General features: G+C 50.8%; 2 protein-coding genes across 2 annotated transcripts in view; one reads left to right on the plus strand and one right to left on the minus strand.

Annotated features, from left to right (window-relative positions):
• Positions 1-27,338, plus strand: part of WNT5B (Wnt family member 5B) — an 80,969-nt gene that overhangs the window by 26,836 nt on the left and 26,795 nt on the right. The gene's annotated exons all lie outside the window — the stretch shown is intronic.
• FBXL14 (F-box and leucine rich repeat protein 14) lies at positions 12,474-15,373 on the minus strand. The gene has a single exon (XM_018048686.1). It carries the CDS (start codon positions 15,199-15,201, stop codon positions 13,999-14,001), a length of 1,203 nt encoding a protein of 400 aa, XP_017904175.1. The 5' UTR covers positions 15,202-15,373; the 3' UTR covers positions 12,474-13,998.

The raw sequence follows: 27,338 nt of genomic DNA on the forward strand, positions 1-27,338 counted from the left end.
TCTTTACCCCCGAGTAACTGGGGAAGCCCCAAGGATAATATTATCAGCCCCAAATTGGGGGTATGTATCACCTTACTAGTGTTGGCAACTCTGAAAGCTGGAGTTGGGTCCAAAAGGATACGGTCACTGTCACCAGAGCCCCTGGGGGGAGGGACAAGGCTTCAGATGGAGGTCGAAGGGCAGCTTTGTCATCCGAAGTTTTCTATTCTGGATGATTTTTTTTTAAAATAATCATTTCTTCGGTTGCTGTCAGGTCAGGCTTAGTTGCCCTGTGGCATGTGGGATCTTAGTTCCTGTACCAGGGATCGAACTGTGTCCCCTGCATTGCAAGGCAGATTCTTATCCACTGGACCACCAGGAAAGTCTCATGGCTTATTTTTTTAACACATGTTTTGGTGGGGGTGGGGGGCTGTGCCAAGTCTTAGTTTCAGCACCCAGCATCTTTAGTTGAGGCATGCGAACTCTTAGTTGCAGCATGTGGGATCTAGTTCCCTGATCAGGGATGGAACCCAGGCTTCCTGTACTAGGAGTACGCAGTCTTAGCCACTGGACCCCCAGGGAAGTCCTGAAAGAGCGACTTTGAAAACAACTCATCTTTTGTTCCGCAGAGTTTGTTAAAAGGATGGAGAAGTGTAAGGAGAATGATGAATCCGAAAATGAGGGTGATAAGCCCAGGACTGCAGTGAACAGGCATTCTGGGCAGTGACTCAGGAAGTGTGTCAGGGGAGGAGGCTTTGGGAGCCCTCCCGTGAAAGGCAGGCTTCTCTTGTGATTTGCTCGTATTTCGGGAGTCAGGCCCCCTCAAGCTCTGCTTCAGAGGTGGTCCACTGTCTCCTGCCATGCACTTTTTCAAAGTTCATCTTCTTCTCCAGCAGGGTGAAGATTATTCATTCATTCCTGGAGAAGGCTGTTGAGTTTTGATAACAAGCAGCAGTGATTCTGCAAGCCTGTTTGTCATGATCTGGGTCAAGGACCCCAGCGGATCCAGACAGACTGTGGTCCCTTTCTCCTGTCATACCCACCAAAGGCACTAGGAGGGCCAACATCAAATACTCGGTCGAATCTGCGCCGTGTTAGGTGTAATATCCTAAATGTAATCGTCAAGTTTCTCCCCATCTACTTTTTGATGGTAAGGTCTTTCTGCAGGAGCGTTGGAAAATCAATGAGGCAGAATCTGTTGGCAAGTCGTTTATACTAATGAAAACAGGCCAGGGTTGTTGTCTTGCTGTTAGTAGTTGTTGTTTGTTTGTTTTGACCAAAGTCATTTCAGCGACTTTGAAGAAAGGATCTGAAAATGATCACTCAGCCTGGTATTTATTTTGAAATATATGCTGACCTCTACCTCTCAGAACCAAACAGCCTAATCCTTGACCATCCCAGGGTGAGTTTAGGAATTTGCGATTGTGTCCTTTTGACTGGGGATCTGCATACATCACTAACCAGCTGGTCTGGAGGGATGAGGTTTCTCTAGGCTGAAATAGAAGGATGAAAACAGAAGGCCAACCGGAGATGCTCATCTTCAGCAGTTAATCTATAAGGAATATTCCTGTACGAATGATGTCAGAAAAGGTCCTTTCCAGTGCACAGGGAGGGCACATCCCCTTCCGTATTGTGCATTTCTCAACAAAGATCCCAAGTAGGCTGATAAGAATGGTGGGCATCTTGCATTCTTATCCGTGTTGTGCATTAGGAGTTTCTTGGATATTTGCTCAGAGTGAGGGGAAGGGTCAATGTATATAAATAAGGGGGAGGAGACCCGGCAAGACTGGGAACATGACCTCTGCCCTGCAAAGCCTGGGAAGCCCCCTGAATGCTCGCAATCCCCGCAGCGTATGGACCCTCCCCTCTGCACTCAGAGCAGGGTTAGAGGTTAATGAATGAGGGCTCTCCCCACACACAGGAGCCCGCCCCACCGTGGCTTTATAAATAGGGGCTTAAACGGGGGTCAGAATAGGGCCTGCGTGTTGCTTCCAGCCTCTCCCCGTCTCCCTGAAATCACAGTGTTCAAAGCTGCCCTCCTTCCTCCGGGGAAGGAGAGGTAAGACCCTGGGCGGCTGCTACCGGCCCCCTGCGTCTCCATCAGGGACCCAGCGGAAAACAAAGTGGGGAGGGCATCACTGCCCCTATTCTTCTCCGTAATCCCTTCAAAAATAATTGCAGAGCCAACCTCTGGCCTCCAGCACATTTTCCACTTGATTAGAGGCCTTTGTGAAGTGGGAAGGGGACCCGCAGGCCTGGACATTGTGCAAGGCCTGAAATGTCCAGCTGGGGTTTTTTTCCATCAAAAGAGGATTTTAGTAAAACCGTTATCAGGGGCTTAGGGGAGCGGAGCCGCTGAGCCGAGCTGCGCGTGGATTAGCACCAGCGGGCCGGGGGCAGGCTCCGGGAGGGCGGGAAGGTGTTGGCAGCCACTTACCCATAGGGTCTCCTCGGCAGCCCCGTGAGGTCCCCAGCAGGTGCAGGGGGAGGAGCAGATGGGGGAGAGGGGACTGACCCTCGGGCATGGGGGCTCCTTGTGGGGCTTTCTCTCCAGGCATCAGGGTCAGGAGGTGGCAAGAGGCTGTGGCCTGCCTGCTCCAGGTGGTGCCCACCCCCTCACCATCTCCACGGAGTCAGGGAGCAGGCGGCCCGGCCGGACAGACTACTTCAAGTGGCCCCTGTGTTTTGTGGGGAGGAGGGAGCGGACAGAGGGAGCCGAGGGGTGAGTGCACAGTGGGTGCGGCCGCCTGGCTTTGCTCACTGTGCCGGGGTCTCCGGGCCAGGGACCGAAGGGTGACTCGCTTGCCGGCCAGACCTTCACAGCCAGGACAGGGCACAGAGGCCCCACTCCTGGGGGTTGAGGGTCAGAGTCCAGGCCAGCGGAGCCTCAGGACATAGGGGTCGTCACAACATCCCTAGGACACTGTCAGGCCAGCTGATTTTCCCTGCAGGATGGGAACACCTTTGTCCTGACGACAGTGAGGGCCTGGAGGGGGACAGCAATGACTGAGGCCTGGGAGGGGGACCCCCCACCTCACAGGGGGACCCGACACCTTACAGGGACACCCAACACCTCACAGGGAGACCTCCCACCTCACAGAGAGACCCAACACCTCACAGGGGAACCCCTGACCTCACAGAGGGACGCAACACCTCACAGGGGGACACAACACCTTTCAGGGGAACCCCTCACCTCACAGGGGGACCCCTCACCTTACAGGGGTCCTGCACCTCTCAGGGGGACCCCTCACCTCACAGGGAGACCCAACACCTCACAGGGGTCCCGACACCTCTCAGGAGAATCCCTCACCTCACAAGGGGATCCCTCACCTCACAGAGGGAACCAACACCTCTCAGGGGAACACCTCACCTCACAGGGGGACCCAACACCTCTCATGGGGACCCCTCACCTCACAGGGGGACCCCTCACCTCACAAGGGGACCTGACACCTCACGGGGGACCCCTCACTTCACAGGGGGACCCCTCACCTCACAGGGGTCCCGACACCTCTCAGGGGGACCCCTCACCTCACAGAGGGAGGGACTCAACACCTCACAGGGGTCCCGACACTTCTCAGGGGGACCCCTCACCTCACAGGGAGACCCAACACCTCACAGGGGTCCCAACACCTCTCAGGAGAATCCCTCACCTCACAAGGGGATCCCTCACCTCACAGAGGGAACCAACACCTCATAGGCGGACCCGACACCTCTCAGGGGAACCCCTCACCTCACAGGGGGGACCCTTCACCTCACAGGGGGACCCGACACCTCTAAGGGGGACCCCTCACCTCACAGGGGGACCCAACACCTCACAGGGGGACCAGACACCTCTCAGGGGGGCCCCCTCACCTCACAGGGGGACCCAACACCTCTCAGGGGGACCCCTCACCTCACAGGGGGACCCAACACCTCTCAGGGGGACCCCTCACCTCACAGGGGGACCCAACACCTCTCAGGGATCCCGACACCTCACAGGGAGGACCCCCCCACCTTATAAGGAGACCCACCACCTCACAGGGGAACATATCACTTTACTCCCAGCCTGGGAACTGTAGCTGGAATTTTTGTCTGGTGTCTGATTTGACACAACCAGAGAAGAAGGCCTCTCTTCTTGAAAACCCGAGCTCCCAGCCCCTTCTGGGGAGATGAGCACCCCCCAGCCCCTCTTGGGGACCAGGCTGGCTCTGCCCTTACCTCACCTGGTCCCCTCTGCTTAACCTGAGTGATCTGTGTCCTCTTTTCTTTATCTGGGTTCTTTCCCTGGATCTATGTGTTCTGCGGGTCGCTGACAGTGATGTATTTTGGCCTGAGAGTCCACGGAGCTGCCCAGAGGGTTTCTGCTTTCGTTCAGCCTCCTCACTGGCAGGAGTGGTGATCAGCTGCAGGCCTGGGCCCTGAGTTCCAGAAGCTTCTCCTTTCTCTTCTCCCATTTCCTAACCAAAAACCACCTTGGTATCACCAGGCTGGGGGCCGAGCCTCGTTGGGCTGGCCTGAAGAGGCACGGCCACCTCCCGGCTTCCACGCTTTTATCCCACGTCTGTGCCAGCTGCCCTTTGGAGCCTTGCTTCCATTGCTGCGGCCAGATGATCAAGACCAAGATGGCAGAAGCCCCCAGCGTGTCCCTCATGTGGCATTTTATGGCTCAGAAGTTTTTTCTCCTTGTCTTACTTTCTGCTGCCTTTTCCTAATGCCTGTTTTCCCCAGGAGGAGTCTAGGAATGCAAGACCCTCGCTGCTTTATCAGGGCTTTTAATCGTTCTCACGTTCATGGGTTCCTTTAGAAGATACTCATTTTGATTAAAAAACAAACAAACAAAAGAATTTATACTCCCCAAATTTTAAAACAGTTGTTTCTTTTCCAAGGAGCTCTAGAATTTTTCATCACAAACAGTATACTTCTATTTTTTTCTAGTTTTGTAGTTGAAAAAAGCCAGCACCTTTGCTCCTCCTGTTAAAATGGATATTTCCATGTATGAAGGTAAACATTTTCCCAAGTTGTTCTCCCCAACCCCCTGAATGCTGCTGCTGCTGCTAAGTCGCTTCAGTCGCGTCCGACTCTGTGCGACCCCATAGACGGCAGCCCACCAGGCTCCCCCGTCCCTGGGATTCTCCAGGCAAGAGTACTGGAGTGGGTTGCCATTGCCTTCTCCAACCCCCTGAATATGCCAATCTAATTTGTATATGATGGTCTTAAACTGAAATTAGACAGTGACATTTGGTTCCCGCCAGCGACATCAGGGAACCGTCCTCAGGGTGCATCTGATACCTGCTCCACGAACTGCGTGCCCGGGGCGGGGATCCCTGACCCGGCTGAAACTGGAAAATTCCGTGTCATCTTTCTGGAGGGGTGAGGTTCTCCCTCTCTGAAGTTCTCTGTGGGGTGCTCAGAACTGGGCAGCAGTTCACAGACAACGCTGCCACCTGCTGGCCGGACGCAAAGCTCACAGGCGCCGTGGATAAAGACGGTCGTAGTCTCCACGTGGAAAACAAATACATAGAATTTTGTATGAATGGTACTTTACTTTTCTGCCTTCCAGTGAATCCTAGTGAACTTGGGGTAAAGGAAAGCATGAGGCCAGACCCCGGGCTCTGACACTGGTGTGGACATGGCCCAGGGGCATGGAGAGAGTGAACAGGTGGGAGAGGGTTTGGGGGAGAGGGGGTGGAGGTCCAGGAGCAACCCAGGAGGAGAGAATGACTTTCCACCCCTGCGTTTCACAAGGGGCCACCCGTGACCTGTCTCCTAACTTGTGTGGACACGGTTTCGATTCTGAAGCAAGAAGGGGCGGGGCTGTTGCTGCTCAACCCTGTGCCCTGCTTACTGGAGTGCATTTCCAGTGGTCCTCCTGTGATCCTGTTGAGAATTGGACCCTCCTGTGTGGAGGAAAGATAGACCAGCTGCCTCTCCTGTGGGTCACGCTGTTCTGTCGCCCCTTGACAGGCATCTGGACTTCAGGGAGCTGGAAAGCCCAGTTGTCCATCCTGTCTGGGCTCAAAACTCCCCAAGGCCTTTCTGTGCTTCCGGCGGCAGCAAACTGGGAGCTTGACAAAGTTCAGACCACGGAACTCAGCCTTACTGTTTTCACAGATCTCTTAAAGATTCTAAAGATTGTCCATTTGAAATGAATTAGAAGAGCTAGAAATTGTCACTTTAATTAGGTATTTTCATATGGTTTGCTCAAGGCACACTTGTTGGCCCTTTTTCTTTTCTTTTTGGTAGTTCATAGCAGTAGGGTTTGAGCCATGAAGTTAAAGTTTAAAATGTGCTATGCCTTTTTAATATTTTTTTTCTTTTCTTTTTGGTAGTTCATAGCAGTAGGGTTTGAGCCATGAAGTTAAAGTTTAAAATGTGCTATGCTAAGTTGCTTCAGTCATGTCCGACTCTTTACCACCCCATGGACTGTAGCCCACCAGCCTCCTCTTATCCATAGTGATACTCCAGACAGAAATACTGGAGTGAGTTGCCATTTCCTACTCCAGGAGATTTTCCTGACCCAGGGATCAAACCCAAGTCTCTTCTGTCTCCTGAAAGCCATAGGCAACTCGTCTTCCATCTGAGAAAGCTAAGAATTTGAGGTGTTTAGCTGTTACAATTCCCCTATTTTACCCATCTGTCAAATTTTGGCCTCAGTGATTTTACTAAAGATTCTGAGGAGTATCAGTACTAGTTTGGGGGTTCCTCTCTATTTAGAGACTGCTTCTCAGAAAGCAGAATGGAAGTCAGTAGCTATTCCAACACAAACATGCACGAGTGTCCATATAGAACTGCCCATTTGGGGTAAAAATTTCCTAAGGAGAAACGTTATTACGGACGTTTGTAGTAGATACTTTCCTGGTCTTTTTAGACCAGGAAAACAATGCTTCCCAAGCCATGTGGAATAATTTCATGCTAGTTATAAAAAATGAATCTGGACTCAACTCTTTCCCCGAGGTGCCATTCCCATTGCTCAGACCCTGATATGGGGGTGGGGGGACAGTCTCCGCCAGCACTGTGAGCCTGGTTACGTCCACCAAGGAGTGCAAGACAGAAGTGGTTGTCAATGGGAGCTACTAGACCCTTTTACTCTCAGGACAAGAGGGATCTGTAGGTAAAACACCTGGAAAGTCAAGACCCTTGATCCTTGAGTGGTAAGAACACAGCCCATGTTCCCACAACTCAGTTCTTCTTTGTGAGTTGGGCAGCCCGGAGTGTGTGGCGTGTTGGGCTGTGACTTCTCAGCGTGGAGGTGTTTGCAGTGTCTGTGACACAGCAGTGCTGGGGGGCTGGCTCGTGTGCTGAAGGACAGCGGGGGACACACTGGGGGACCGGTACCCTAACCCCGTTGACCACCTCTTTACACAAGCTTTCCAGCTCCTTGCAAAATGCCGGACACAGCGTTTGAGTCTGCACAGTGTAACTTATTAACTAGTAATAATAACTTACAGGGGGCTTTCCTGGTGGCCCCATGGTTAGGACTCCACGCTTCCATTGCAGGGGGCATGGGTTAGATCACTGCTGGAGGAAATTTAGATCCCACATACTACGTGGAGAGGCCCAAAAACCAAAACTTTCAGCATTCAGGGTGCTTCCTCCGCTCAGCTCCTTCAGAAGTGGGACGGCGTGTCCGGTGTTGCTTAGCAACAGCTCGACAACCAGGATCTGGCTCCTCGCTGATGGGGAACACCTGGGGCCATCACCTGGGCACAGTCTCTCACCCTCATCAAGCCTCCTTCCCCATTTCTAAAATGAAATGTTCAGTATCTACCAGATTTGGGAAAACAGGAATTGTGAGACTGGGAAGCCGCACACGGTCCCAACTCCGTGCATCTGGGGGCGGCGTCCACGTCCCACTCGACTCTGCCTGGCATGTGTGACCGGGAGGCTGTTCACACTCACAGATGAAAGTGAACACACAAGGACATGGGGCATTTGTCCTTTACACAGAGTGGAAGGGTGACAAGCTCATAAAATGCTTTCAAGTCTTCTTTTAAGAAAGTATATGCACGTCTCTGTGTTAATGAACAGGAGGTAGAAGAATTCCACGTGGATTCTGTTTTACTTGCAGGGGGTGGCGTTAACATACCCCATCTGGGGCTGTGTCTCCTACTCTTCCCCGTAGACTGAAGGAGGGGCTGAGTGTGGTACCCAGCACTCGGTACAGGCAGCTCCAGCAGGCAATGTCAGAGCCACTCCTGGAAAAGACGAAAGGGCTGACACTGACCAGGTGTGGACATTTAAAGGTGCAATGTCTGGAAATACGCATCTTCTATCCGAGACTGAAATGTCTGCTCTTCTCCCAGCTGTGCACTCACCCTGGAGACATTCTAAGTTGTTAATAGTTGGCATGGATCCAAATATGAGGTCTTCTCTGTCTGATAACATTCACTTTTCAAAAACTGTCACTTGCTCCCCACTCTGAACAAGGACCTCGACAAGATGAGATAGAGGTGTGGCCCAGGCACTGGCTTCCGATTTCTAATCCTATGTTTCCCAGGATCCACAAAGCCCCAGCCCTGACTCCTCATGGGTCACGTTGGCACACAGTTTAGGTCTTGCCCTCTAGTAAAGGCACAGAATTAGCTTTTTAAAGGGGGTGACAACTGATGTGGGGCGGGGGAGGGCAGCAGAGGGGCGACCACTGGCCCTGTGGCCACAGCAGGGTCCTGGGAGCAGAGGGGCTGCTGTCAGAAGCTGTAGGAGGTCTGGGTTTTGGTTACAAATCTGATCTCTCAATAAGAGGGTGTTATTCATGGCATCCGATCCCATCACTTCATGGCAAATGGATGGGGAAAAAGTGGAAACAGTGACAGATTTCATTTTCTTGGGCTCCAAAATCACTGGACGGTGATGGCAGCCATGAAGTTAAAAGACACTTGCTCCTTGGAAGGAAAGCTATGACAAACCTAGATAGCGTATTAAAAATCAGAGACATCACTTGGCCAACAAAGGTCCTTATAGTCAAAGCTATGGTTTTTACAGTAATCATGTATGGATGTGAGACAATAAAGAAGGCTGAGCACCGAAGAATTGATGCTTTTGAATTGTGGCACTGGAGAAGATTCTTGAGAGTCCCTTGGACTGCAAGGAGATCAGACTCCTCAATCCTAAAGGAAATCAACCCTGAGTATTCACTGGAAGGACTGATGCTGAAGTGCCAATACTTTGGCCACCTGATGTGAAGAGCCAACTCATTGGAAAAGACCCTGATGCTGGGAAAGACTGAAGGCAAATGGAGAAGAGGGCAGCAGAGGAGGGGATGATTAGCTAGCATCATGGACTCAATGGATGTGAATTTGCGCAAACTCCGTGAGATGGTGAAGGACAGGGAAGCCTGGCATGCTGCAGTCCATGGGGTCACCAAGAGTCAGACATGACTTAGTAATTGAACAACAAAATTCTTTGGGCTTCCCAGGGGGGACAGTGGTAAAGAATCTGCCTGCCAGATGGGGGTTCTATCTCTGGGTTGGGAAGATCCCCTGGAGGAGGAAATGGCAATCACTCCAGTATTCTTGCCTGGGAAATCCCATGGACAGAGGAGCCTGGCGGGCTACAGTCCCTGGGGTTGCAAAGAGTTGGACATGACTCAGCACAAATTTTTTGTGAACACGGTGTTCCCTGAGGTCCTTGACCCTCTTCTCCGGCTTTGAAAACCTGAGTTCAAATTCTCTAAGTCCGAAGGAAAAGATTTTACTAATATTTGGAGATCAGCACCTGTCTAGTAGCCACTGTGGGAAAGTGAGGGGAGAGGGGGAAAGGCTGTGCTTTAGTTTGCATATCATATGTCTACATTTAAGAGAAGGCTCTTAGCTTTAAAAAGAAACTGCTGGGACCTCCCTGTTGGTCCAGTGGTTAAGAATCTGCCTTGCTAATGCATGGGTTGTGGGTTCAATCCCTGGTCCCCCTGGTCAGGGAACTAAGATCCCACATGCTTCAGAGCAACTAAGCACATGTATGGTGCAAGTAACACCCAACGTAGCCTAATAAATATATATTAAAAAAAAAAAAACTTCCATAAAAGGAACCTTTGCTTTTTCAGATCTCTGTTGGCTGATTTGAATCATGAAAGCATATGCTCAGTTTGAATTTTCTGAACTGTTTAAGGTTGTACCATAAGTTGAGCAAGCATCTTTGTCATTGCTGCCAAACTTGGAATGAATCAAGTGGGCACCACCCGCCCCCCCGACCCCTACACCTTAGGATGGAAGAATTGGGCAGGAAGGAATCTGAGGAGGGGAGTTATTCCAGGATACCCAGCACTCTTAGCTAGGGGCCTGTCCTGGTCCTGGAGGGGCTGCAGGTGCTGTCTGAACCCCGCCCTCGCTTAGGTCATCTTTTAAGCAGGTGTTTCAACGCTCTTGCCCCATGAGTTGTGGATAAGCTGGGGGAACCCTTTCCCGACTGCCACCCAGACAGTTCCTACTGAGGTTTGTTGCTTCTAGACGATAAGGTTGACACTAAGTTCCTGTTTTGGTTTGTCAGTTCTGAAGTTTCAGCAAACACCCGAGCCAGGTTTTTTTTTGTTATTCTAAAAATTGCCCTGCAGTGCCTCTTAATGTGTGTACCACCCACAAATAACGTATCCACTTGAGTTCTAAGTGCTGCTCTTCTTTAAAAGCATCCCCTTCTATTCCTGTAGGTACGGTGAGGCTAAACCCACTTCTCCCTTTCAAGTGGTGCCCTGTGGCCTGAGCTTGTCCATCCTGGATTCAGGCAGCCAGCACTCACTTCTGGAAGGTCACCTTCCATGAAACCAAGGTGCAATCAGTATTTGATCCTTCTTGGGGAGCAGAAAGGGCCTGGACTCAGTGGCTGGCTGACTTAAGGCGAGCAGTATTCTTACCTGGAAAAGAGGGTACCTATCAGCAGGCCACTTTGAGGACTAGATGTGTACAGGCACAGGCAAAGCACAGCACAGGTTCTCAACCCCAATTCCTTTCTTTCCGTCCCAAAACGTTGAGGGATGACAGTCGCCTCTGATGGAAGAAGGAGGTTTGTTCATTGTTTGCCAGAGACGCTCCAGATGGATTCTGAAGTATGCCCAATTCAGGATGAGGAACTAGGCCCCCTATCTTAACTTCCAAACATTAACTTACCAGCCTTGAATCAAGCTTATATTTAGCTTTGAAAGTAAAAAACAAACAGAGAAGCAGAAAAACCTTCTGGTTATAGTTGGCAGATTACTTTTCATATTAAATGAGAGGTGACCACAGAGTCTAAGACTTAGGAGGTGCCCAGATTTTTACTGGCTGAATCTGCACAGCCCTGCAGTCTCTTGGGAGAAGAAAACCAGTCTGAGAACTCAACTGCTTGTGGGAGCTGTAGAGACAAATGCTGAATCAGAAAGCTGACCCTGATTCAGAGTTCGTCCTCACCAGGGTTCACACATTTTTTCCCCAGGCAGTAAGCACTGAAACCTAAGAGGAAAGGGGCAGATCCACACCTTCCCCAAAGAAAAGGAAGATGGATCTAGCGTCAGGCTCCATTAGACCCACTTGTGAAAGCTCTCCAAAAAGGAACAATGCCGCTTTTGTGATCGGCCTGAGCAGCGAGCTTGGAAACTTTACAAAACAATCTTCCCCAAGAGAAACCTGGTTCTTGCTCTCTTCCTGGAAAGAGGTGTGGATCCAGGAAAGTGCTGTGCTGCTCGGACCAGCGTTTTCTGAGATCAGTATTAAAACCAGACAGGCGTATGTGAAACCAGGAATATGAACAGCCTCACTACATACACTTCTGTTTCCACAGCCCAACCACAGGGTGTCAGATGATTTAGTTATTTATTGTCTCCTTGCTGGAATTGGTTGGTATTCTGCCCCAGTGCAGGCTAAGACCCCACCAGAGTGGATGGAGTGACCGCCTTCTTAAAATGCAAATGAGCAAGAACTCCAGGCCCGCCTCCTTCTTAAAATGCAAATAGGCAAGAACTCCAGGCCCGCCTCCCCACCGACTCTGGGGCTGGTGGAGAATGCTAAGGAGGGACCCGGTGCCCCCCTCCCCTGCCCACGGCTCCCTCTGAGGCTCAGTCCGCTCGCCTGAGTGCCCTTAACTTTCCCAACAATGGCCCTGGTGCCCACCCCGCCCTCTCGCAGCCTCCCCCATACCCTCTAGGGATCAAGAAACCCATCCTTCTTTCCACTTCCACATCTCATGACCCATTTCTCGAACATGTCCCCTAGGTCTCATGTCCTCATGGAGAAAAACTGGCCACCCTGGTGGAATTTTGACTCTTACAAAAGTTTCATTTTGTTCAGTTTCTTTAAATTGCCATGTTGCTGACAGTTCAGAAATGATATAAATCTCCATTCTAATCACATTTCTAGCAACAGAACATTTAGATGTCAGCAGTAAACTTTATACAGGATAAATTTTTCACCACAAGCTTACTCACACCACACAAGGCTCCACCGAACCCTGCATCTTTTACTTCTGAGATGCAAACCCACCTCCTACTTTGGCCTGGACCCAAACACACACACTGCCTTAAAAATAATTCACAGATACAAGGCTTTTGGTTTTTTTTTTTTTTTTTTCAAAAAACATACTTCATATTTCCTCTTTTATTATATAAATATCAGTTTAACCTTTTACTGTAAGAATATAAACGTTTTAAGAGGATCTTTGTTATTATTTATACAAATTCACAAACAGTACAATTAATTGATAAAGGTCTCTGGGTTTCTTTAACTCCATGGTCTCGCATGTTGCTGTGGAGGATTCTAAAAAAATAAACAAAACGAACAAAAAACTCCAACAGAAAATATACATCCTACTCAGAAGTGATTTTTTTTTTAAAGCCACAAGTCCCAACCCCCACCAAAATAAAGCAAGGCGTTTATTCCTCCATTTAGAAACAGAATTTTTAAAAAAACCCCACCAACACCTGTTTTATTAACAGAATAGAGATAAGACATGAATTTCAGTCTCCTCCCCTTCACACCAGGGCCAGAGGCCTCTCTAAGCCAGTGCCAGTCCCAGCTCCTCTGCTCCCTACAGGAAGCCTCACTGTGACCTTTTCGTGGGGAAATGTGGAAGAGAGGGAGGGCAGGGCAGACTTTGCATATATAATCATCATTTTCAAGACACAATCTGCATCTCAGACAGACCAAACAAAAAAAAAACAACAGTCCAACTCTCATGTCTCCCACACATTTGTGCTATAAATTAAGTCAAGATTTAGGAGCATGGGCTGAGTCCTCAAATGCTTACGGACAAGGATAAAAAGAAAAATAAGAGCCAGAAATGTGAAGTGGGAAACACTGGATGGATGGGGCTTGGGAAGAAGCCAAAACGAAAAAAGATGTACAAACCCAATGGGCATCTTTCCAGTCCAGGCACAAAAATGTTTCAGTCTCAAAATATCTCTCTTGTAGAATTCCAGGGCTTCAGAGAAAAAAGTAAACTAAAACGAGGTAGCCAGACATATATATGTGTGTATATATATATATATATAACTTATATATATATAATATATAGAATATACTCAGCAGAAAAAAAAAGAGACAAGTGGATGTCAAGTTTCTTCAAAAAATAAAAAAAAGAGACAATACGGATGAAATGAGCGTGAGTAGCAGAGTGCTGTCAGAAGAGCGATGAGGCGAGACTGGGATTAGTTACAAAGTGGAAGAAGGGTGAAAAGGCCGTTGTAGTTGGGCTTGCTTTTATACATTTCGAAATAAAAACCAGATCACAGTATTCAAATGAAAGCTTAAGTGAAGGCAGACATTTTCCTCAACTCCCCAGGGCTGGAGGATTGCTCACTCCCACCCCCACCCCCACTTCCAGGCGCAGCTTGGACACAGTAGCTCAGTCCCTCCTCCGGACCCCCGCCGGGAGGAGTGGGTGGTGGGCGGCGGGTCCATCTCCACACCCTCCGGGAACAGGAGAGGGGCGGGGGAGGGACCCCCACCCCGGACACACGAGAAGGGAAGAGGGGAGGGGAGCCTGGGGGCTTCCGGTCATCGCCCCACCGCGTCCGCGGCCGGAGGGCGAACAGGGCGGGACTGGGGGTGGGGGGCGCGGGAGGGACGGGTGCTGCCGCCCTCACCTGACCTTCTCACTGTCCGTCATCTGCCAGAGGCCCAGGTTGAGTACCTTGAGGCACGGCAGCTGCGTGATGCGCTCCAGGCCGCGCTTGGTGATGCGGGTGCAGCCGTACAGGTCGATGCCGGTGAGTTGGCTCAGGTGCTCCGCGATCAGCTCCAGGCCCTTGTCCGTGATGCGCACGCACTGGCCGATGTTGAGCGTGCGCAGCCCGTGCATCTGCCGCACCATGCGGTTGATGCCGTCGTCGCTGATGTGGCAGGAGCACAGGGACAGGGACTTGAGGCCGTCCAGCCCCTGCGCGATGTAAGCCAGGCTCTGGTCCCCCACTTTGTCGCAGAAGGACACGTCCAGCCCCGAGAGGCGCAGGCTGCCCATGGCCAGATGCATGATGCCCGTGTCGCTGATGTTGTCGCACGAGCGCAGGTTGAGGCTGCGTAGGCTGCCCATGTGCGACAGGTGCAGGAGGCCGGCGTCCGAAATGCCCCCGCAGAAGCTGAGGTTGAGGAGCCTCAGGCCCGTCAGTCCCCGGGAGATGTGCTTCAGGGACAGGTCCGTGAGCTTCTGGCAGTCCTGCAGCGTGAGCTGCTCCAGGCCCAGGCAGCCCTCGGCCGCGCTGCGCGTCATGCCGGCCAGGTGCCCGATGCCCACGTCCGAGAGGTGGCGGCAGCTGCGGAGATTGAGGCTCTTGAGGCGCTGCAGGCCCCAGGCGATGAGCAGGAGGCCGGTGTTGGTGATGTTGCTGCAGCCGCCCAGCTCCAGCACCTCCAGGCCCTTGAGGTACTGGGCGATGCGGCCCAGGCTGCTGTCGGTGATCTGCTTGCAGAGGCTCAGGTTGAGCGCGCGCAGCGAACCGATCTCCTGCACAAACGCGTGGCCCAGCCCGTTGTCGGTGAGGTTATAGCAGCCGCTGAGGTTGAGGCTCTCGATGTTGGCCATACCCTGGATCACGTAGCTGAGGCTGCGGCGCAAGCTCAGGATCTGCACCCGGCGGATGCCCCGGGCCTGCAGACTGGGGAACAGCGACGGGTTGGCCCGGCGCAGGTGCAGCTTGGCCTCCACCCCCCGCCACACCGACTTGTGGTAGGCGGCGTCCCGCCAGGCCGTGCACACCTGCGCCGCGCGCCCCTTGTCGCGCACGTCCAGGTAGCCGAAGATCATGGCCAGCAGCTCGGGGAACAGGCACGAGATGTGCGTCTCCATCTTCCTCCCCGCAGCGCCGGGGAGGAGGCGCGGGCCCCGCTCCCGCCCGAGCGACGAGGCGGCTGGCCGGCCGCGCCGCGGGCCCAACGGACGCGCCTCCCGCCTTCCGGCTCGGCGCCGCTCCTCCTCCAGTCCGCGCGTCCTTCCTGCCCGCCCTCCCCGCCCGGCGCGCTCGGCGCTCACATCCCGGGCGGGCGCCCCCGCGGCCCGGCCCTCGCTGGGCTCAGCCCCGCCGCGCCCGGCCCGCGCCGCCCCGCCGCCGCCGCCGCGTCCCCGGCCGCATCCTCCGGCGCCGCGCGGGCCGGGCTGCGCGCTCGGGCTGGGCGCCGGGAGGCTGCGGCCGCCTTTGTCCTCGCCCGCTTTTCAAAGCTGCCAGCGGGCCGCCCGCACTCGGCCGCCCCAGCGGGGGGACCTCGGGCCGGCGCGCTCTCGGCCCCCGCGTCCGCGCGCGGGGCAGCGCCGGCCGGCACGGAGCGCGCGCGCGGAGCCGACCCGGGGCGAGCGGCGGCCGCGCCGGGGGCGTCCGGGCCGGACCCGCTGCTCTCCGCGCCTCCGCGCCCCCGCCCCCCGCGCTCCCCCGCGCGCGCGCGATGGTACGAGCCTGCGCGCCGGAACTGCCGGCGTTGCCCTGGAAACCGAGCGCCGGCCCGCCGCGGGTTAACCCTGTGCTGGCCGTCTGGACGTGGGAAGCCCGCAGCCGCTTCCGCCGCCGCCGCCGCCGCCGCCGCCCGCGGGGAGCTGCCGGCCACGCCCGGCCCGCGCGTCTGGGCTCTGAGCCTCCGGTCCAAGGTGCCCCGCGCGCCCCCTGCCCAGCCTCTCGCTGGCTCCCTTTATCCTCCCTCAAGACTCTCCTCCCCAGATCCCGGCTGGAGGCCGCTCCGCTCCCCTCCCTGCCTGCGTCCCCGGGGCCCCGCGGCGCGTCTGTGCGGCCACCCCCTCGGTTCTTCCCAGTGGGCAGCTTCCCACGGTTCCTTTCTCTCCAGTCTTGTGCGGTAAACTGGGGAGAAACTCCGCTCTGTCCGCGCGTCCCTTAGCCGAGCTCGGTCCCCCGGTGCGCACTGGGGATCTAGGCATTACCACTTCCTTCTAGCATGTTCCGGGTGTTTCCAGACACAGCCGCCTGTGCGCTCCTTCGGTCCCTAAGCATCACAACTTCCTCCGCTTCCGCACTCGGCCGGGAGCCCCGGGCGGCGCCGGGTCGTATCCTCCTGCCTCCCCAAACCCTTCTCTGCATCGCCCTTTTTGTCAGCCTCTCATACGGTGAAGGGCCCAGTCGTGCTGACAGCCAGTGAATTCGTGTGTGCCTTCACAGTTTTGCCTTTGGGTAAAACAGTGACGATTGGGCTTGATTTAAAGTGCTTCAGCAAATGTCTGTTCATTTATAAACTGTGTTTGCTGGAATCATGAAATGCTTTAGAAGTGGCTCCTGGGTTTTAAATAACCACTCAGAGGATAGGGTTTCAGTTTCATTTTAACTTCCCCTAACCAAGAATTCCGCAGTCAGAAAATGAACCTCTGTGTTTTTAATGAATTTGTGGATTCACACAGACGTGATTCAGCTATCAAAAAAGGAAATTGGGGGTACTTCTCTGGCAGTCTAGTGCTGAGACTGGGCTCCCAATGCGAGGAGTCCGGGTTCTACTCCTAGTTGAGAAACTAAGGTGCTAAGATCTCGTGTGGGGTGGCGGTAGGGAATGGTTTAATTGGTTCTTTAAGGGCATGAACACTATTTTTACTGCGTTCCATATTTAGTATATGAGGTTCACTTTTGGCAACTTCTGTTTTGCCCAGGAGACCAGTAGTGGGCTAAGTACATACAGATTGGTAATAGGCATCATACGTTTTAGACTTTACCACCTACCTCTCTTATTCTTCCATCTGGAAATACAGAAGCAAAATCCTTCACACACGCTCCCCCCCTCCAATCCCCCCACCCCACCCCCAGTTGCACCTGGTGTGAGGCCCATAGATATGTATAACTCTCCTGGAATAATGGGCTTCCCAGGTAGCTCTAGTGGTGAAGAACCCGCCAGCCAATGCAGGCGAAGGGATCCCCCGGAGGAGGAAATGGCAACCCACTCCGGTCTTCTTGCCTGGGAAATCCCATGGACAGAGGAGCAAAGAGTCCGATGGAACTGAAGCGACTTCACGTGCACGCACGTGGAATAATACAGGGTTGTGCTGGTCATCTAGAGGATTCCAAATGTGCTGTCCAATAGAGTCACAAATCTGGGGCACACCTCGGCTGGCACTCTTGTCCTGGGGTATATCTAGGCTTATGGTGGTTTCCCACCACTGCTGCCTAAACTTTCACGTTACACGCCCTGTAAAGTGACTTTTCTTGTTGGTTTGTGGGTGCAGACTTGTTTGTGTTGTTATCAAGGTCCTAATCAAAAACACCTTAAACCTCCCTAACACAAAACAAAGTCCTCAACCACAAGTGGGAGGGAGGGGAGATTTGCTTGGGGGGATGGCTGGGGGTTGCCTGACCTGGAGTGAAGGAGCTTAAGTTAACCCTGTTTCTCCTGCTCTATTAGCTTCGCTGATAGCTCAGTTGGTAAAAAATCCATCTGCGTTGGGGGAGACCTGGGTTCCATCCCTGGGTTGGAAAGATCCCCTGGAGAAGGAAAAGGCTACCCACTCCAGTATTCTGGCCTAGAGAATTCCATGGACTGTTTTCAAAGAGTCAGACAGGACTGAGTGACTTTCATTTCACCCCTGCTCTCAACTCTGAAAAGTCATTTAGTGGTACCTGAAAATGCTCTCTCTAGAAGCTGACAACCTGCTGCTAGTTCTCACAGTCTCAAAACTCTTGCGTTGCACTCTAGACTTTTATTAGTTACAGGGCCTTTTTACTTAAGACATTCAAACATATAACTGGGATTTTCAGCAATATGATTATGTTCATGTTTAATAAATAGAATAAGCATCAGGAAGAATTGGGGACACAGCGGGGCATAGGTGCCCCCTCTGCTGAGCCTGGGGTGAGGAGGAAGTGCCTCCCCGTTCTGGGTCTCAGTCCCCTTGTGTTCTGCCAGGGCAGACTGGCTGGATAGTCTACAGTGATCTTCCCACAAGTCACACTATGGGGAAGCATGAGTGTTTGAGTTCTGTCTCATCCCAACATTTCACTTTGTTCCCAGTGCCAGTGAGAGTAAGGACAATTTCACGTGGCTTCGTGGGGGTTTCAGTTTAGGCTATGATTTGAGACACAAAAATAGAGGGAGAGCATCATGGTCCAGAGACTGGGTGACCGACAGTTATGTATATAAATAATATATATGCGTGCAGAAACGGTGAACCAGAGTCTAGCTGGCAGGCCTTGGATCAAAGGAGTTAAACTATGTTGTGTATGTTTTATATTAACTATTGTATCCATGGCATGTCACATGCCTGTGTAGGAGGCACTCCGTAAATGTGAAGACATACAAATGGCCTACAAGCACATGAAAAGATGCTCAACATCATTAATCATTAGAGAAATGCTAATCAAAACCAAATAAGGCATTACCTCGTACCCATTAGGATGGCTGCAGTTAATAAAATAGAAAATAATAAGTGTTGGTGAAGAGGCAGAGAAATCGGGAGTTCTGGCATGCTATTGGTGGGAATGTGAAATGGTATAGCTGCTGTAGGGAACAGCGTGGCAGTTCCTCGAAAACTTAAAAACACAACTCCCCTATGATCCAGCAATTCCACTTCTGGATATATATAAAAATAAAGGAAAGCAGAGTCTAGAAGAAACATTTGTACACCCAAGTTCATAGCATTAACAACCAGAAGATAGTGAAACAGGAGGGAGGGGGCAGGGCACACCCTTTAAAAGAATGACATAGCCAGAGGACAGGACATAAGCTGATTAGAACCAAATAGGTCCAAGATTGTGGATGAATCCACTTGAGCCTTAGTATACACTCCTTGTGACACAGCAGCACGCTAAGTGGTACAACTACAGGCACCATGATCATTCCTGAGGCCAGCCATCAGAGGCCAAAAAGTGGGTGGTGGCCTCATTCCTGGAAAACTCCTCCCCTTCCCCAAAATAGTTGAAGTAATCCTCCCACTCATTAGCGTGTGAAATTACCTCACCGATAAAAACTAACCACACCACTTTTTGAGGCTGCTCTCAAAGCTAGTGGTAAAGAACCTGCCTGCCAATGCAGGTAGACATAAGAGACACAGGTTCAAACCCTGGGTCGGGAAGATTCCCCTGGAGGAGGGCACAGCCACCCACTCCAGGATTCTTGCCTGGATAATCCCCATGGACAGAAGAGCCTGGCGGGCTATGGCGTTGCAAAGAATAGGACATGACTGAAGTGGTTCAGCATGCACGCTCGCCTTCTGAGATGGCCCACACTCTTGTCCATGGAGTGTGTTTCTCTTTAAATAAATCCGCTCCTTACCTATCACTTTGTCTCTCACTGAATTCTTTCTGCCATGAGACATCAAGATCCTGAGCTTCATTGGGTCCTGAAACCAGGTGTATGATCTGAGTTGGAGGACCATGGGTTTAGGGCAGGTTCAAGTCCTGGCCTCATAGCTCAGTTTGTAAAGAATCTGCCTGCAATGCAGGAGACCTGGGTTCGATTCCTGGGTCGGCAAGATCCCCTAGAGAAGGAAATGGCAACCCACTCCAGTATTCTTGCCTGGAGAATCCATGGACACAAGAGCCTGGTGGGCAACAGTCCATGGGATTGCAAGTGTCAGACATGACTTAGGACTACACCACCACCGCCAAGTCCTGGTCACGTGGGTTTGAGTCCCAAACTAGATTTTGGCCAGGTTTATGTTTCAGCACATGGGTTCAAGCCCCAATCTGAGATGCATGGTTTGAGTAGGAGCAACCTAAGTGTCCCTCACAGTTGATGGATAAACACAATGTGATCTATCCATACAATGGAATATTCAGTTCAGTTCAGTCGCTCAGTCTGTCGGACTCTTTGCGACCCCATGAATCACAGCATGCCAGGCCTCCCTGTCCATCACCAACTCCTGGAGTTCACTCAGACTTGCATCCATTGAGTCCGTGATGCCATCCAGCCATCTCATCCTCTGTCCCCTTCTCTTCCTGCCCCCAATCCCTCCCAGCATCAGAGTCTTTTCCAATGAGTCAACTCTTCGCATGAGGTGGCCAAAGTACTGGAGTTTCAGCTTTAGCATTATTCCTTCCAAAGAAATCCCAGGATTGATCTCCTTCAGAATGGACTGGTTGAATCTCCTTGCAGTCCAAGGGACTCTCAAGAGTCTTCTCCAACACCACAGTTCAAAAGCATCAATTCTTTGGTGCTCAGCTTTCTTCACAGTCCAACTCTCACATCCATACATGACCACAGGAAAAACCATAGCCTTGACTAGACGGACCTTAGTCGGCAAAGTAATGTCTCTGCTTTTGAATATACTATCCAGGTTGGTCATAACTTTTCTTCCAAGGTGTAAGCGTCTTTTAATTTCATGGCTGCAGTCACCATCTGCAGTGATTTTGGAGCCCCCAAAAAATAAAGTCTGACACTGTTTCTACTGTTTCCCCATCTATTTCCCATGAAGTGATGAGACCGGATGCCATGATCTTCATTTTCTGAATGTTGAGCTTTAAGCCAACTTTTTCACTCTCCTCTTTCACTTTCATCAAGAGGCTTTTTAGCTCCTCTTCACTTTCTGCCATAAGGGTGGTGTCATCTGCATATCTGAGGTTATTGATATTTCTCCCGGCAATCTTGATTCCAGCTGTGTTTCTTCCAGTCCAGCGTTTCTCATGATGTACTCTGCATAGAAGTTAAATAAGCAGGGTGACAATATACAGCCTTGACGTACTCCTTTTCCTATTTGGAACCAGTCTGTTGTTCCATGTCCAGTTCTAACTGTTGCTTCCTGACCTGCATACAGATTTCTCAAGAGGCAGGTTAGGTGGTCTGGTATTCCCATCTCTTTCAGAATTTTCCACAGTTGATTGTGATCCACACAGTCAAAGGCTTTGGCATAGTCAATAATGCAGAAATAGATGTTTTTCTGGAACTCTCTTGCTTTTTCCATGATCCAGCGGATGTTGGCAATTTGATCTCTGGTTCCTCTGCCTTTTCTAAAACCAGCTTGAACATCAGGGAGTTCATGGTTCATGTATTGCTGAAGTCTGGCTTGGAGAATTTTGAGCATTACTTTACTAGCATGTGAGATGAGTGCAATCGTGCGGTAGTTTGAGCATTCTTTGGCATTGCCTTTCTTTGGAATTTGAATGAAGACTGACCTTTTCCAGTCCTGTGGCCACTGCTGAGTTTTCCAAACTTGCTGGCATATTGAGTGCAGCACTTTCACAGCATCATCTTTCAGGATAGCCTTAAAAAGGAAGGAAATGCTATCACACACCACAGCATGGAGGAAACTTGGGGACTTTATTCCAAGCGAAATAAACCAATCGCAAAAAGATAATAGGGTATTATTTCACTTATGTGAGGTGTGCAGAGTGGTGAAAAATCCCAGAATCTGGAAGGGTGATTGCCAGAGGCTGAGGGGGAGGGGCTGTTTATGGGCATAGAGTTTCAGTTTTGCAAGATGAACAATTTCTGGGAATTTGTTGCACCATATGAATGTACTTAACGCTATGGAATTCTACGGTTTAAGATGGCTATGACGGTAAATTTTACTGTATATGTATTTTGCAACAATTAAAAATGAAAATATAGGAAAATATGGAAGATATAGTATCTTCCATATTATGTGAAAATGAAAGAAACAGAGCGAACAATGTGAAATGAAGATATAAATAGGAAAAATAGGTGAAAATTGTTCTCACATCAACAAATTGCTGGGGACACCCCCAAACTACTTGTTTGCTGCTGCTGCTGCTGCTAAGTCGCTTCAGTCGTGTCTGACTCTGTGCGACCCCATAGACGGCAGCCCATCAGGCTCTCCCGTCCCTGGGATTCTCCAGGCAAGAACACTGGAGTGGGTTGCCATTTCCTTCTCCAATGTATGAAAGTGAAAAGTGAAAGGGAAGTTGCTCAGTCATGTCTGACTCTTAGCGACCCCATGGACTGCAGCCTACCAGGCTCCTCCATCCACGGGATTTTCCAGGCAAGAGTACTGGAGGGGTGCCATTGCCTTCTCCGAACTACTTGTTTACTGACTCCCAAATTATTAGTTCACTATATCCTATAGACAAGGGCTTTATCCACCCCAAGAAAAATGAGGGTTTGGGCTCTGTTTGGCTGGAGCCCTCACTTCAGGATGACTGTACCCTTTTGTGTCCTAACTGGAAAAACTCATGCAGAAAGAGTGACTGTTGAGAGTCACCCTCAGATGGATGGACGTTCCCTCCGTCTACTCTGGAAATTGGCTACCACTTGAAATTTGTCGTTTGCAACTTTTGCGTGTTAACTCATACCTATTTTCATGTATTCCAACACCCAACCAAAGGATTAGAATTACTTGGATCAAAAAACCCCAAGTATCAGCTGCTGCTGCTGCTGCTAAGTCGCTTCAGTCATGTCCGACTCTGTGCGACCCCATAGACGGCAGCCCACTAGGCTCCTCTGTTTCTGGAACTCTCCAGGCAAGAACACTGGAGTGGGTTGCCATTTCCTTCTCCAATGCATGAAAGTGAAAAGTGAAAGGGAAGTCGCTCAGTTGTGTCCGACTCTTAGCAACCCCATGGATTGCAGCCTACTAGGCTCCTCCGTCCATGGGATTTTCCAGGCAAGAGTACTGGAGTGGGGTGCCATGTTAATATCAAACACCTTGGGGGCTTGTTACCGAGCAGGTAGCTATGACAACCCTAAAATTAGAATAACCCGTGTTGTAAACGCAGCCATTTCTAAGCACTGAACACTTGGGCAAAGTTTTCAATCATTTGATGGTACAGGGGACGTACATACAGCTGGTGTGCACAGCTCTGTGCCCTGGAGTAGACAGAGATGCAGAGGGTGTGTCTGCCCCTAAGGGCAGACAGAAACACACTGCAAAATAGTGACCAGTTATCAGGGGTGGAAGTGCCAATGGCTGATGGTTATAAATAAAATGTCCTCCATTTAGAGGACCAGTGGAGAGGGAGGGTCCTTGTGCAGAACCTGGCCCCTGGGAGGGACCTAACAAATGCCCTTCTGGTTTTTTTCTTTTATAAACGTACCATCAAAAAAAAAAACAAAAAAAAAGCCCCACACAGATGTGCCCCCAAATTACACAGATGCATTCTTACTGACAGTTAAACATTTAAAAAATGTTATTTCCTGTTTCTGAGTAATGTGCAGGTCAAAGGAACAGAGTGGCCAACTCAAAAGAGCGTCATGAGATGGGCGTTCACATGGGGGTGCCCTGGCTCTGTGCCCCCTATTTTCTCCTCCTTGAGGCAGGAAGACTCAGTCCCAGACTCAGTGTCTGCCAGACAGATGTCCCGCCTTTGCTTCTGACCTGGGTTTTCAGCACCAGCTCTTGGGCTTCCTTGTGCCTCTCAAGCCTGCATGTGTGTCCGAGTAACTTGGAAGGCCTCGGGTCAGAGGTCTGGGGAGCTGCTGAGAACTCACATGTTCAGCAGGTTCCCCGGTGCTGCTGCCAGAACCTCCCGTTCCCTGGGTTAACTTCTCCTGCTGTAAAACTTTTGCTAAATTATATGTCTTGAAGGCTTTCCTTTTTGAGTAAAATACAAATAATGTTTAAAAAATTTTGTTCCCCTTCTTGCCCCCATCTTTTGCCTTTGAGTCTTCTGGTACAAAGTCCAAAGTTTTCCCCATGATGTAGTGAAAGAATTTATTTTATTTTTATTGAGTTACTTTGCACCACATGGCATGTGGGATCTTAGGTCCCCCAGCCAGGGATCAAAACCATGTTCCTTGTAGTAGAAGCGAGGAGTCCTAACCACTGGACCTCCAGGCAAGTCCCAGAACATGGGTTTTCAGTCAGACAGATTCTGAGTTAAAACCTGGAATCTGTCTCTTATCAGCTCTGTGACTCTGGACAAGCTATTTAACCACTTGGGGCCTTGGTGTTTCCATCTGTGAAATGGGACTAGTGACTTTCGTATCTTGGGGGCTTGTGAGGACTGAGTAGGATAATGCACAAAACCTTCTAGCGCAGCTCCTGGCTGTCGGAAAACAGCTGCTATTTACTGAGCTTTTACTGTGTGTTAGACGTTCTTCAGAGGTCTTTACGAGTATGAACTTAGCTGTTCCTCACATCAGCTCACCTCCATTTACAGGTGGAGAAGCCGTGGCACAGACAGGTAAGTGCTCAGGACCAGTGGGCCCACAGAACTGGAACTTGAGCTCCATAGTCCAGGTCTCGAGCCACTCTCTAAGCCCCTGAGCTCCACTGCCCTGCAGAGGCATGTCAGCTTGCCCCCCCACCTGGCTGAGCCGCAAGGAGGGCCGTGAAAGGAGCGGCTGAGATGTGCACTCTGCTATTCACGGTCGTGGACCACGGCCAGGAGTGGCTTTCGTGCAGAACACCTGAAACCCTGGTTGGTTAGCCAGCCAGTATGGGTCAGTGTGTGTGTGTGAGACAGACACACACAGAGAGACAGACAGACAGACATGACTGGAGCCTGAAGACGCTGCTGTGAGTGTGCTCGTCACAGTGGGTCACCTGTGCTGAGGCCTGCTCCCTCTCTGGGCCTCCAGCTGGACGCCTGGCCAGCTCTGGCCCTGCTCCGTCCCCAGGAGCACGTTTATGTGTAATCATGTCACCCTCTAGTGGTTGCTTCCCTATTAGCCCGCTTTCTAGGAAACAGCCCCCTCTCAGTGCAGGTGACCTGGGGTGAGGAGACCCTCAGGGAGCCTGGGAGTGGGGGAGAGCGGGGGGATTGGGGGGACGGGGTGTCGGGGGGCGGGGGGAAGTGCTAGGAAAAGAGGAGTGTGGCCCTGGGCTGCAGGAGAGGTGGGGTCTGGAGAGGGCAAAGATTAGGCAGAGCATCTGGAGAGGAGAGAGGAGAGAGGCTCCTGTGTTTCAAACGTTTTTAACCATTTGTTTTTAACTGAAGTACTGTTAGATTTGTGATATTGTGTTGGTTTCAATGGTACAGCATGTGATGCAGCCATACATGTATACACATATGGATGTATGGTATGTGTGCTAAGTCGCTCAGTTGTGTCTGACTCTGCCACCCCATGGACTGTAGCCCTCCTGGCTCCTCTGTCCATGGGATTTCCCAGGCAAGAATATGGGAATGGTTGCTATTTCCTCCTGCAGGGACTTTTCCTGACCCAGGGATTAAGCCTGCATCTCTTTTCAGCTCCTGCATTGGCAGGTGGATTCTTTACCACTGAGCCACATGGGAAGACCCATGTATGTATATATGTGTATATATATGTATATGTGTATATATGTACAAGTGTATATATATGTGTACACGTGTATATATATGTACACGTGTGTGTATATGTGTACACATGTACATGTGTACGTATATGTACACAATATATACAGGTTGGTTTTTTTTTTCAGATTCTTTTCCATTACAAGTTACTACAAGACATCACATATAATCCCCTGTGCTATATAGCAGGCCCTTGTTGTTTATCTATTGTATGCATAGTACTGTGTATCTGTTCATCTTAAACTCCTATTTTATCCTCCCCCCGCCCCTCGTATCCTCTGGTAATCATCATTTTTTCTGTGTCTGTGAGTCTGTTTCTGCGGCAACATGGATGGACCTAGAGGTTATCATATTGAGTGAAGTAAGTCAAACAGAGGAGGCCAAATACCATGTGACATCACTCCTATGTGGAATCTCAAACCATGACATGAATGGAGTCATTTGCAGGAACAGAGTGCATATCCATCTTTCGTGAGTGCCATTTCATGTCTGCAGGCTTGGGTGCTGCACCCTGGGCTCTCTCTCTGGAGGGCTGACGGGGGTAGAGAAGGACTATTTTTAACCCATTTCAGTTCCCTTTTCCAAGAGAAGCAGGCGTGGCCATCAGATCCCAGGGCTGAGTACATTCCAAACTTTCACCACCTGAGTAGACAGCTAGCTAGGCTGCTTCTCCCCAGCCTGGGGCCTTGTTCTCTCTGCCAGGCAAGGTCATTTTTTTCAGGATCCTCACAGATTTGTCCTGTTGTTGTTCAGTTGCTCAGTTGTATCCGACTCTTTGCGACCCCATGGACTGCAGCACGCCAGGCTTCCCTGTCCTTCACCATCTCCCCGAGTTTGCTCAAACTCATGTCCACTGAGTCGGTGATACCATCCAACCATCTCATCCCCTGCTGTACCCTTCTCCTGCCCTCAGTCTTTCCCAGTACCAGGGTCTTTTCCAATGATTCAGCCCTTCGCATCAGGTGGCCAAAGTACTGGAGCTTCAGCTTCAGCATCAGTCCTTCCAATGACTATTCATTTGTTTGTCAAATCCTGATAAATATTGCAAACACAGGGAGGGGACTGAGACCAATCTTACTCAGGACTGGTTTGTAACTCCTCGAGATCCTAGGATGCTGCTGTCTGCAGCCTTACAGGCCGGAGTCTGAAGGTTGTTCCCTTTTGGATAGGTGCTGGCGCTGAGCCAGGCCTTGCTGGAAAGTCCTCTGTGGATGGACCTGGGCATTTACATCTTTTGCATGATGTCAGACCCACAGGAGGAGTAGGGGTCGGCTCTGACACTGAGCTCACAGCCAGATCTTCTTTTCTGCCAAGAGGATAGGGTTAAAGCCAGAATCTCAAAGGGTAAAAAAGCACAATCTAGCCTTGTTGGTGTTAACTCTTCACATCCCATGAAGGATAAAAATCATATCTTTACATAATCATGGGGTCTGACACCTTCTTGATAAACAGTTACTCCAAAGGGGCCACTAAGTCCAAGTGCGGGTTCCCTGCTGTGTCTGGGTCTGAAAGCAGCACAGAAACCCCGTCCCAACTTTCCTAAAGTTGGAGCAACTTGTCTCAGTGCTGAGCTCAGTGAGGTTCTTTGTTGTTTACTATTGATTTCTAAACGTCACGTACTGTTTAAAGCCAAAAAGATCAAGTAACTGACCCAAGTGGTCCATGCCTGCTGTTGACTATCCAGAATTCAGTGATTTAGTTGTTTGGGGGGACTAAGCTGTCAGCATTTGGGGAGAAGAGGGGAACTAGAGACTGGATGATGGTTCCTTTTGAAGCTTTGAGGGCGTGGTGAGGACACGTGAGGACAGCTCTGGGTTTTACAAACGGAGAAAACAAG

The sequence above is a fragment of the Capra hircus genome, chromosome 5 (genome assembly GCF_001704415.2).
Source record: "Capra hircus breed San Clemente chromosome 5, ASM170441v1, whole genome shotgun sequence".
In the NCBI taxonomy this organism is placed as follows: Eukaryota; Metazoa; Chordata; class Mammalia; order Artiodactyla; family Bovidae; genus Capra; species Capra hircus.

Excerpts from the sequence above, each read along its gene's own strand:
- FBXL14 (XM_018048686.1), bottom strand. The coding sequence starts at position 15,201 with ATGGAGACGCACATCTCGTGCCTGTTCCCCGAGCTGCTGGCCATGATC.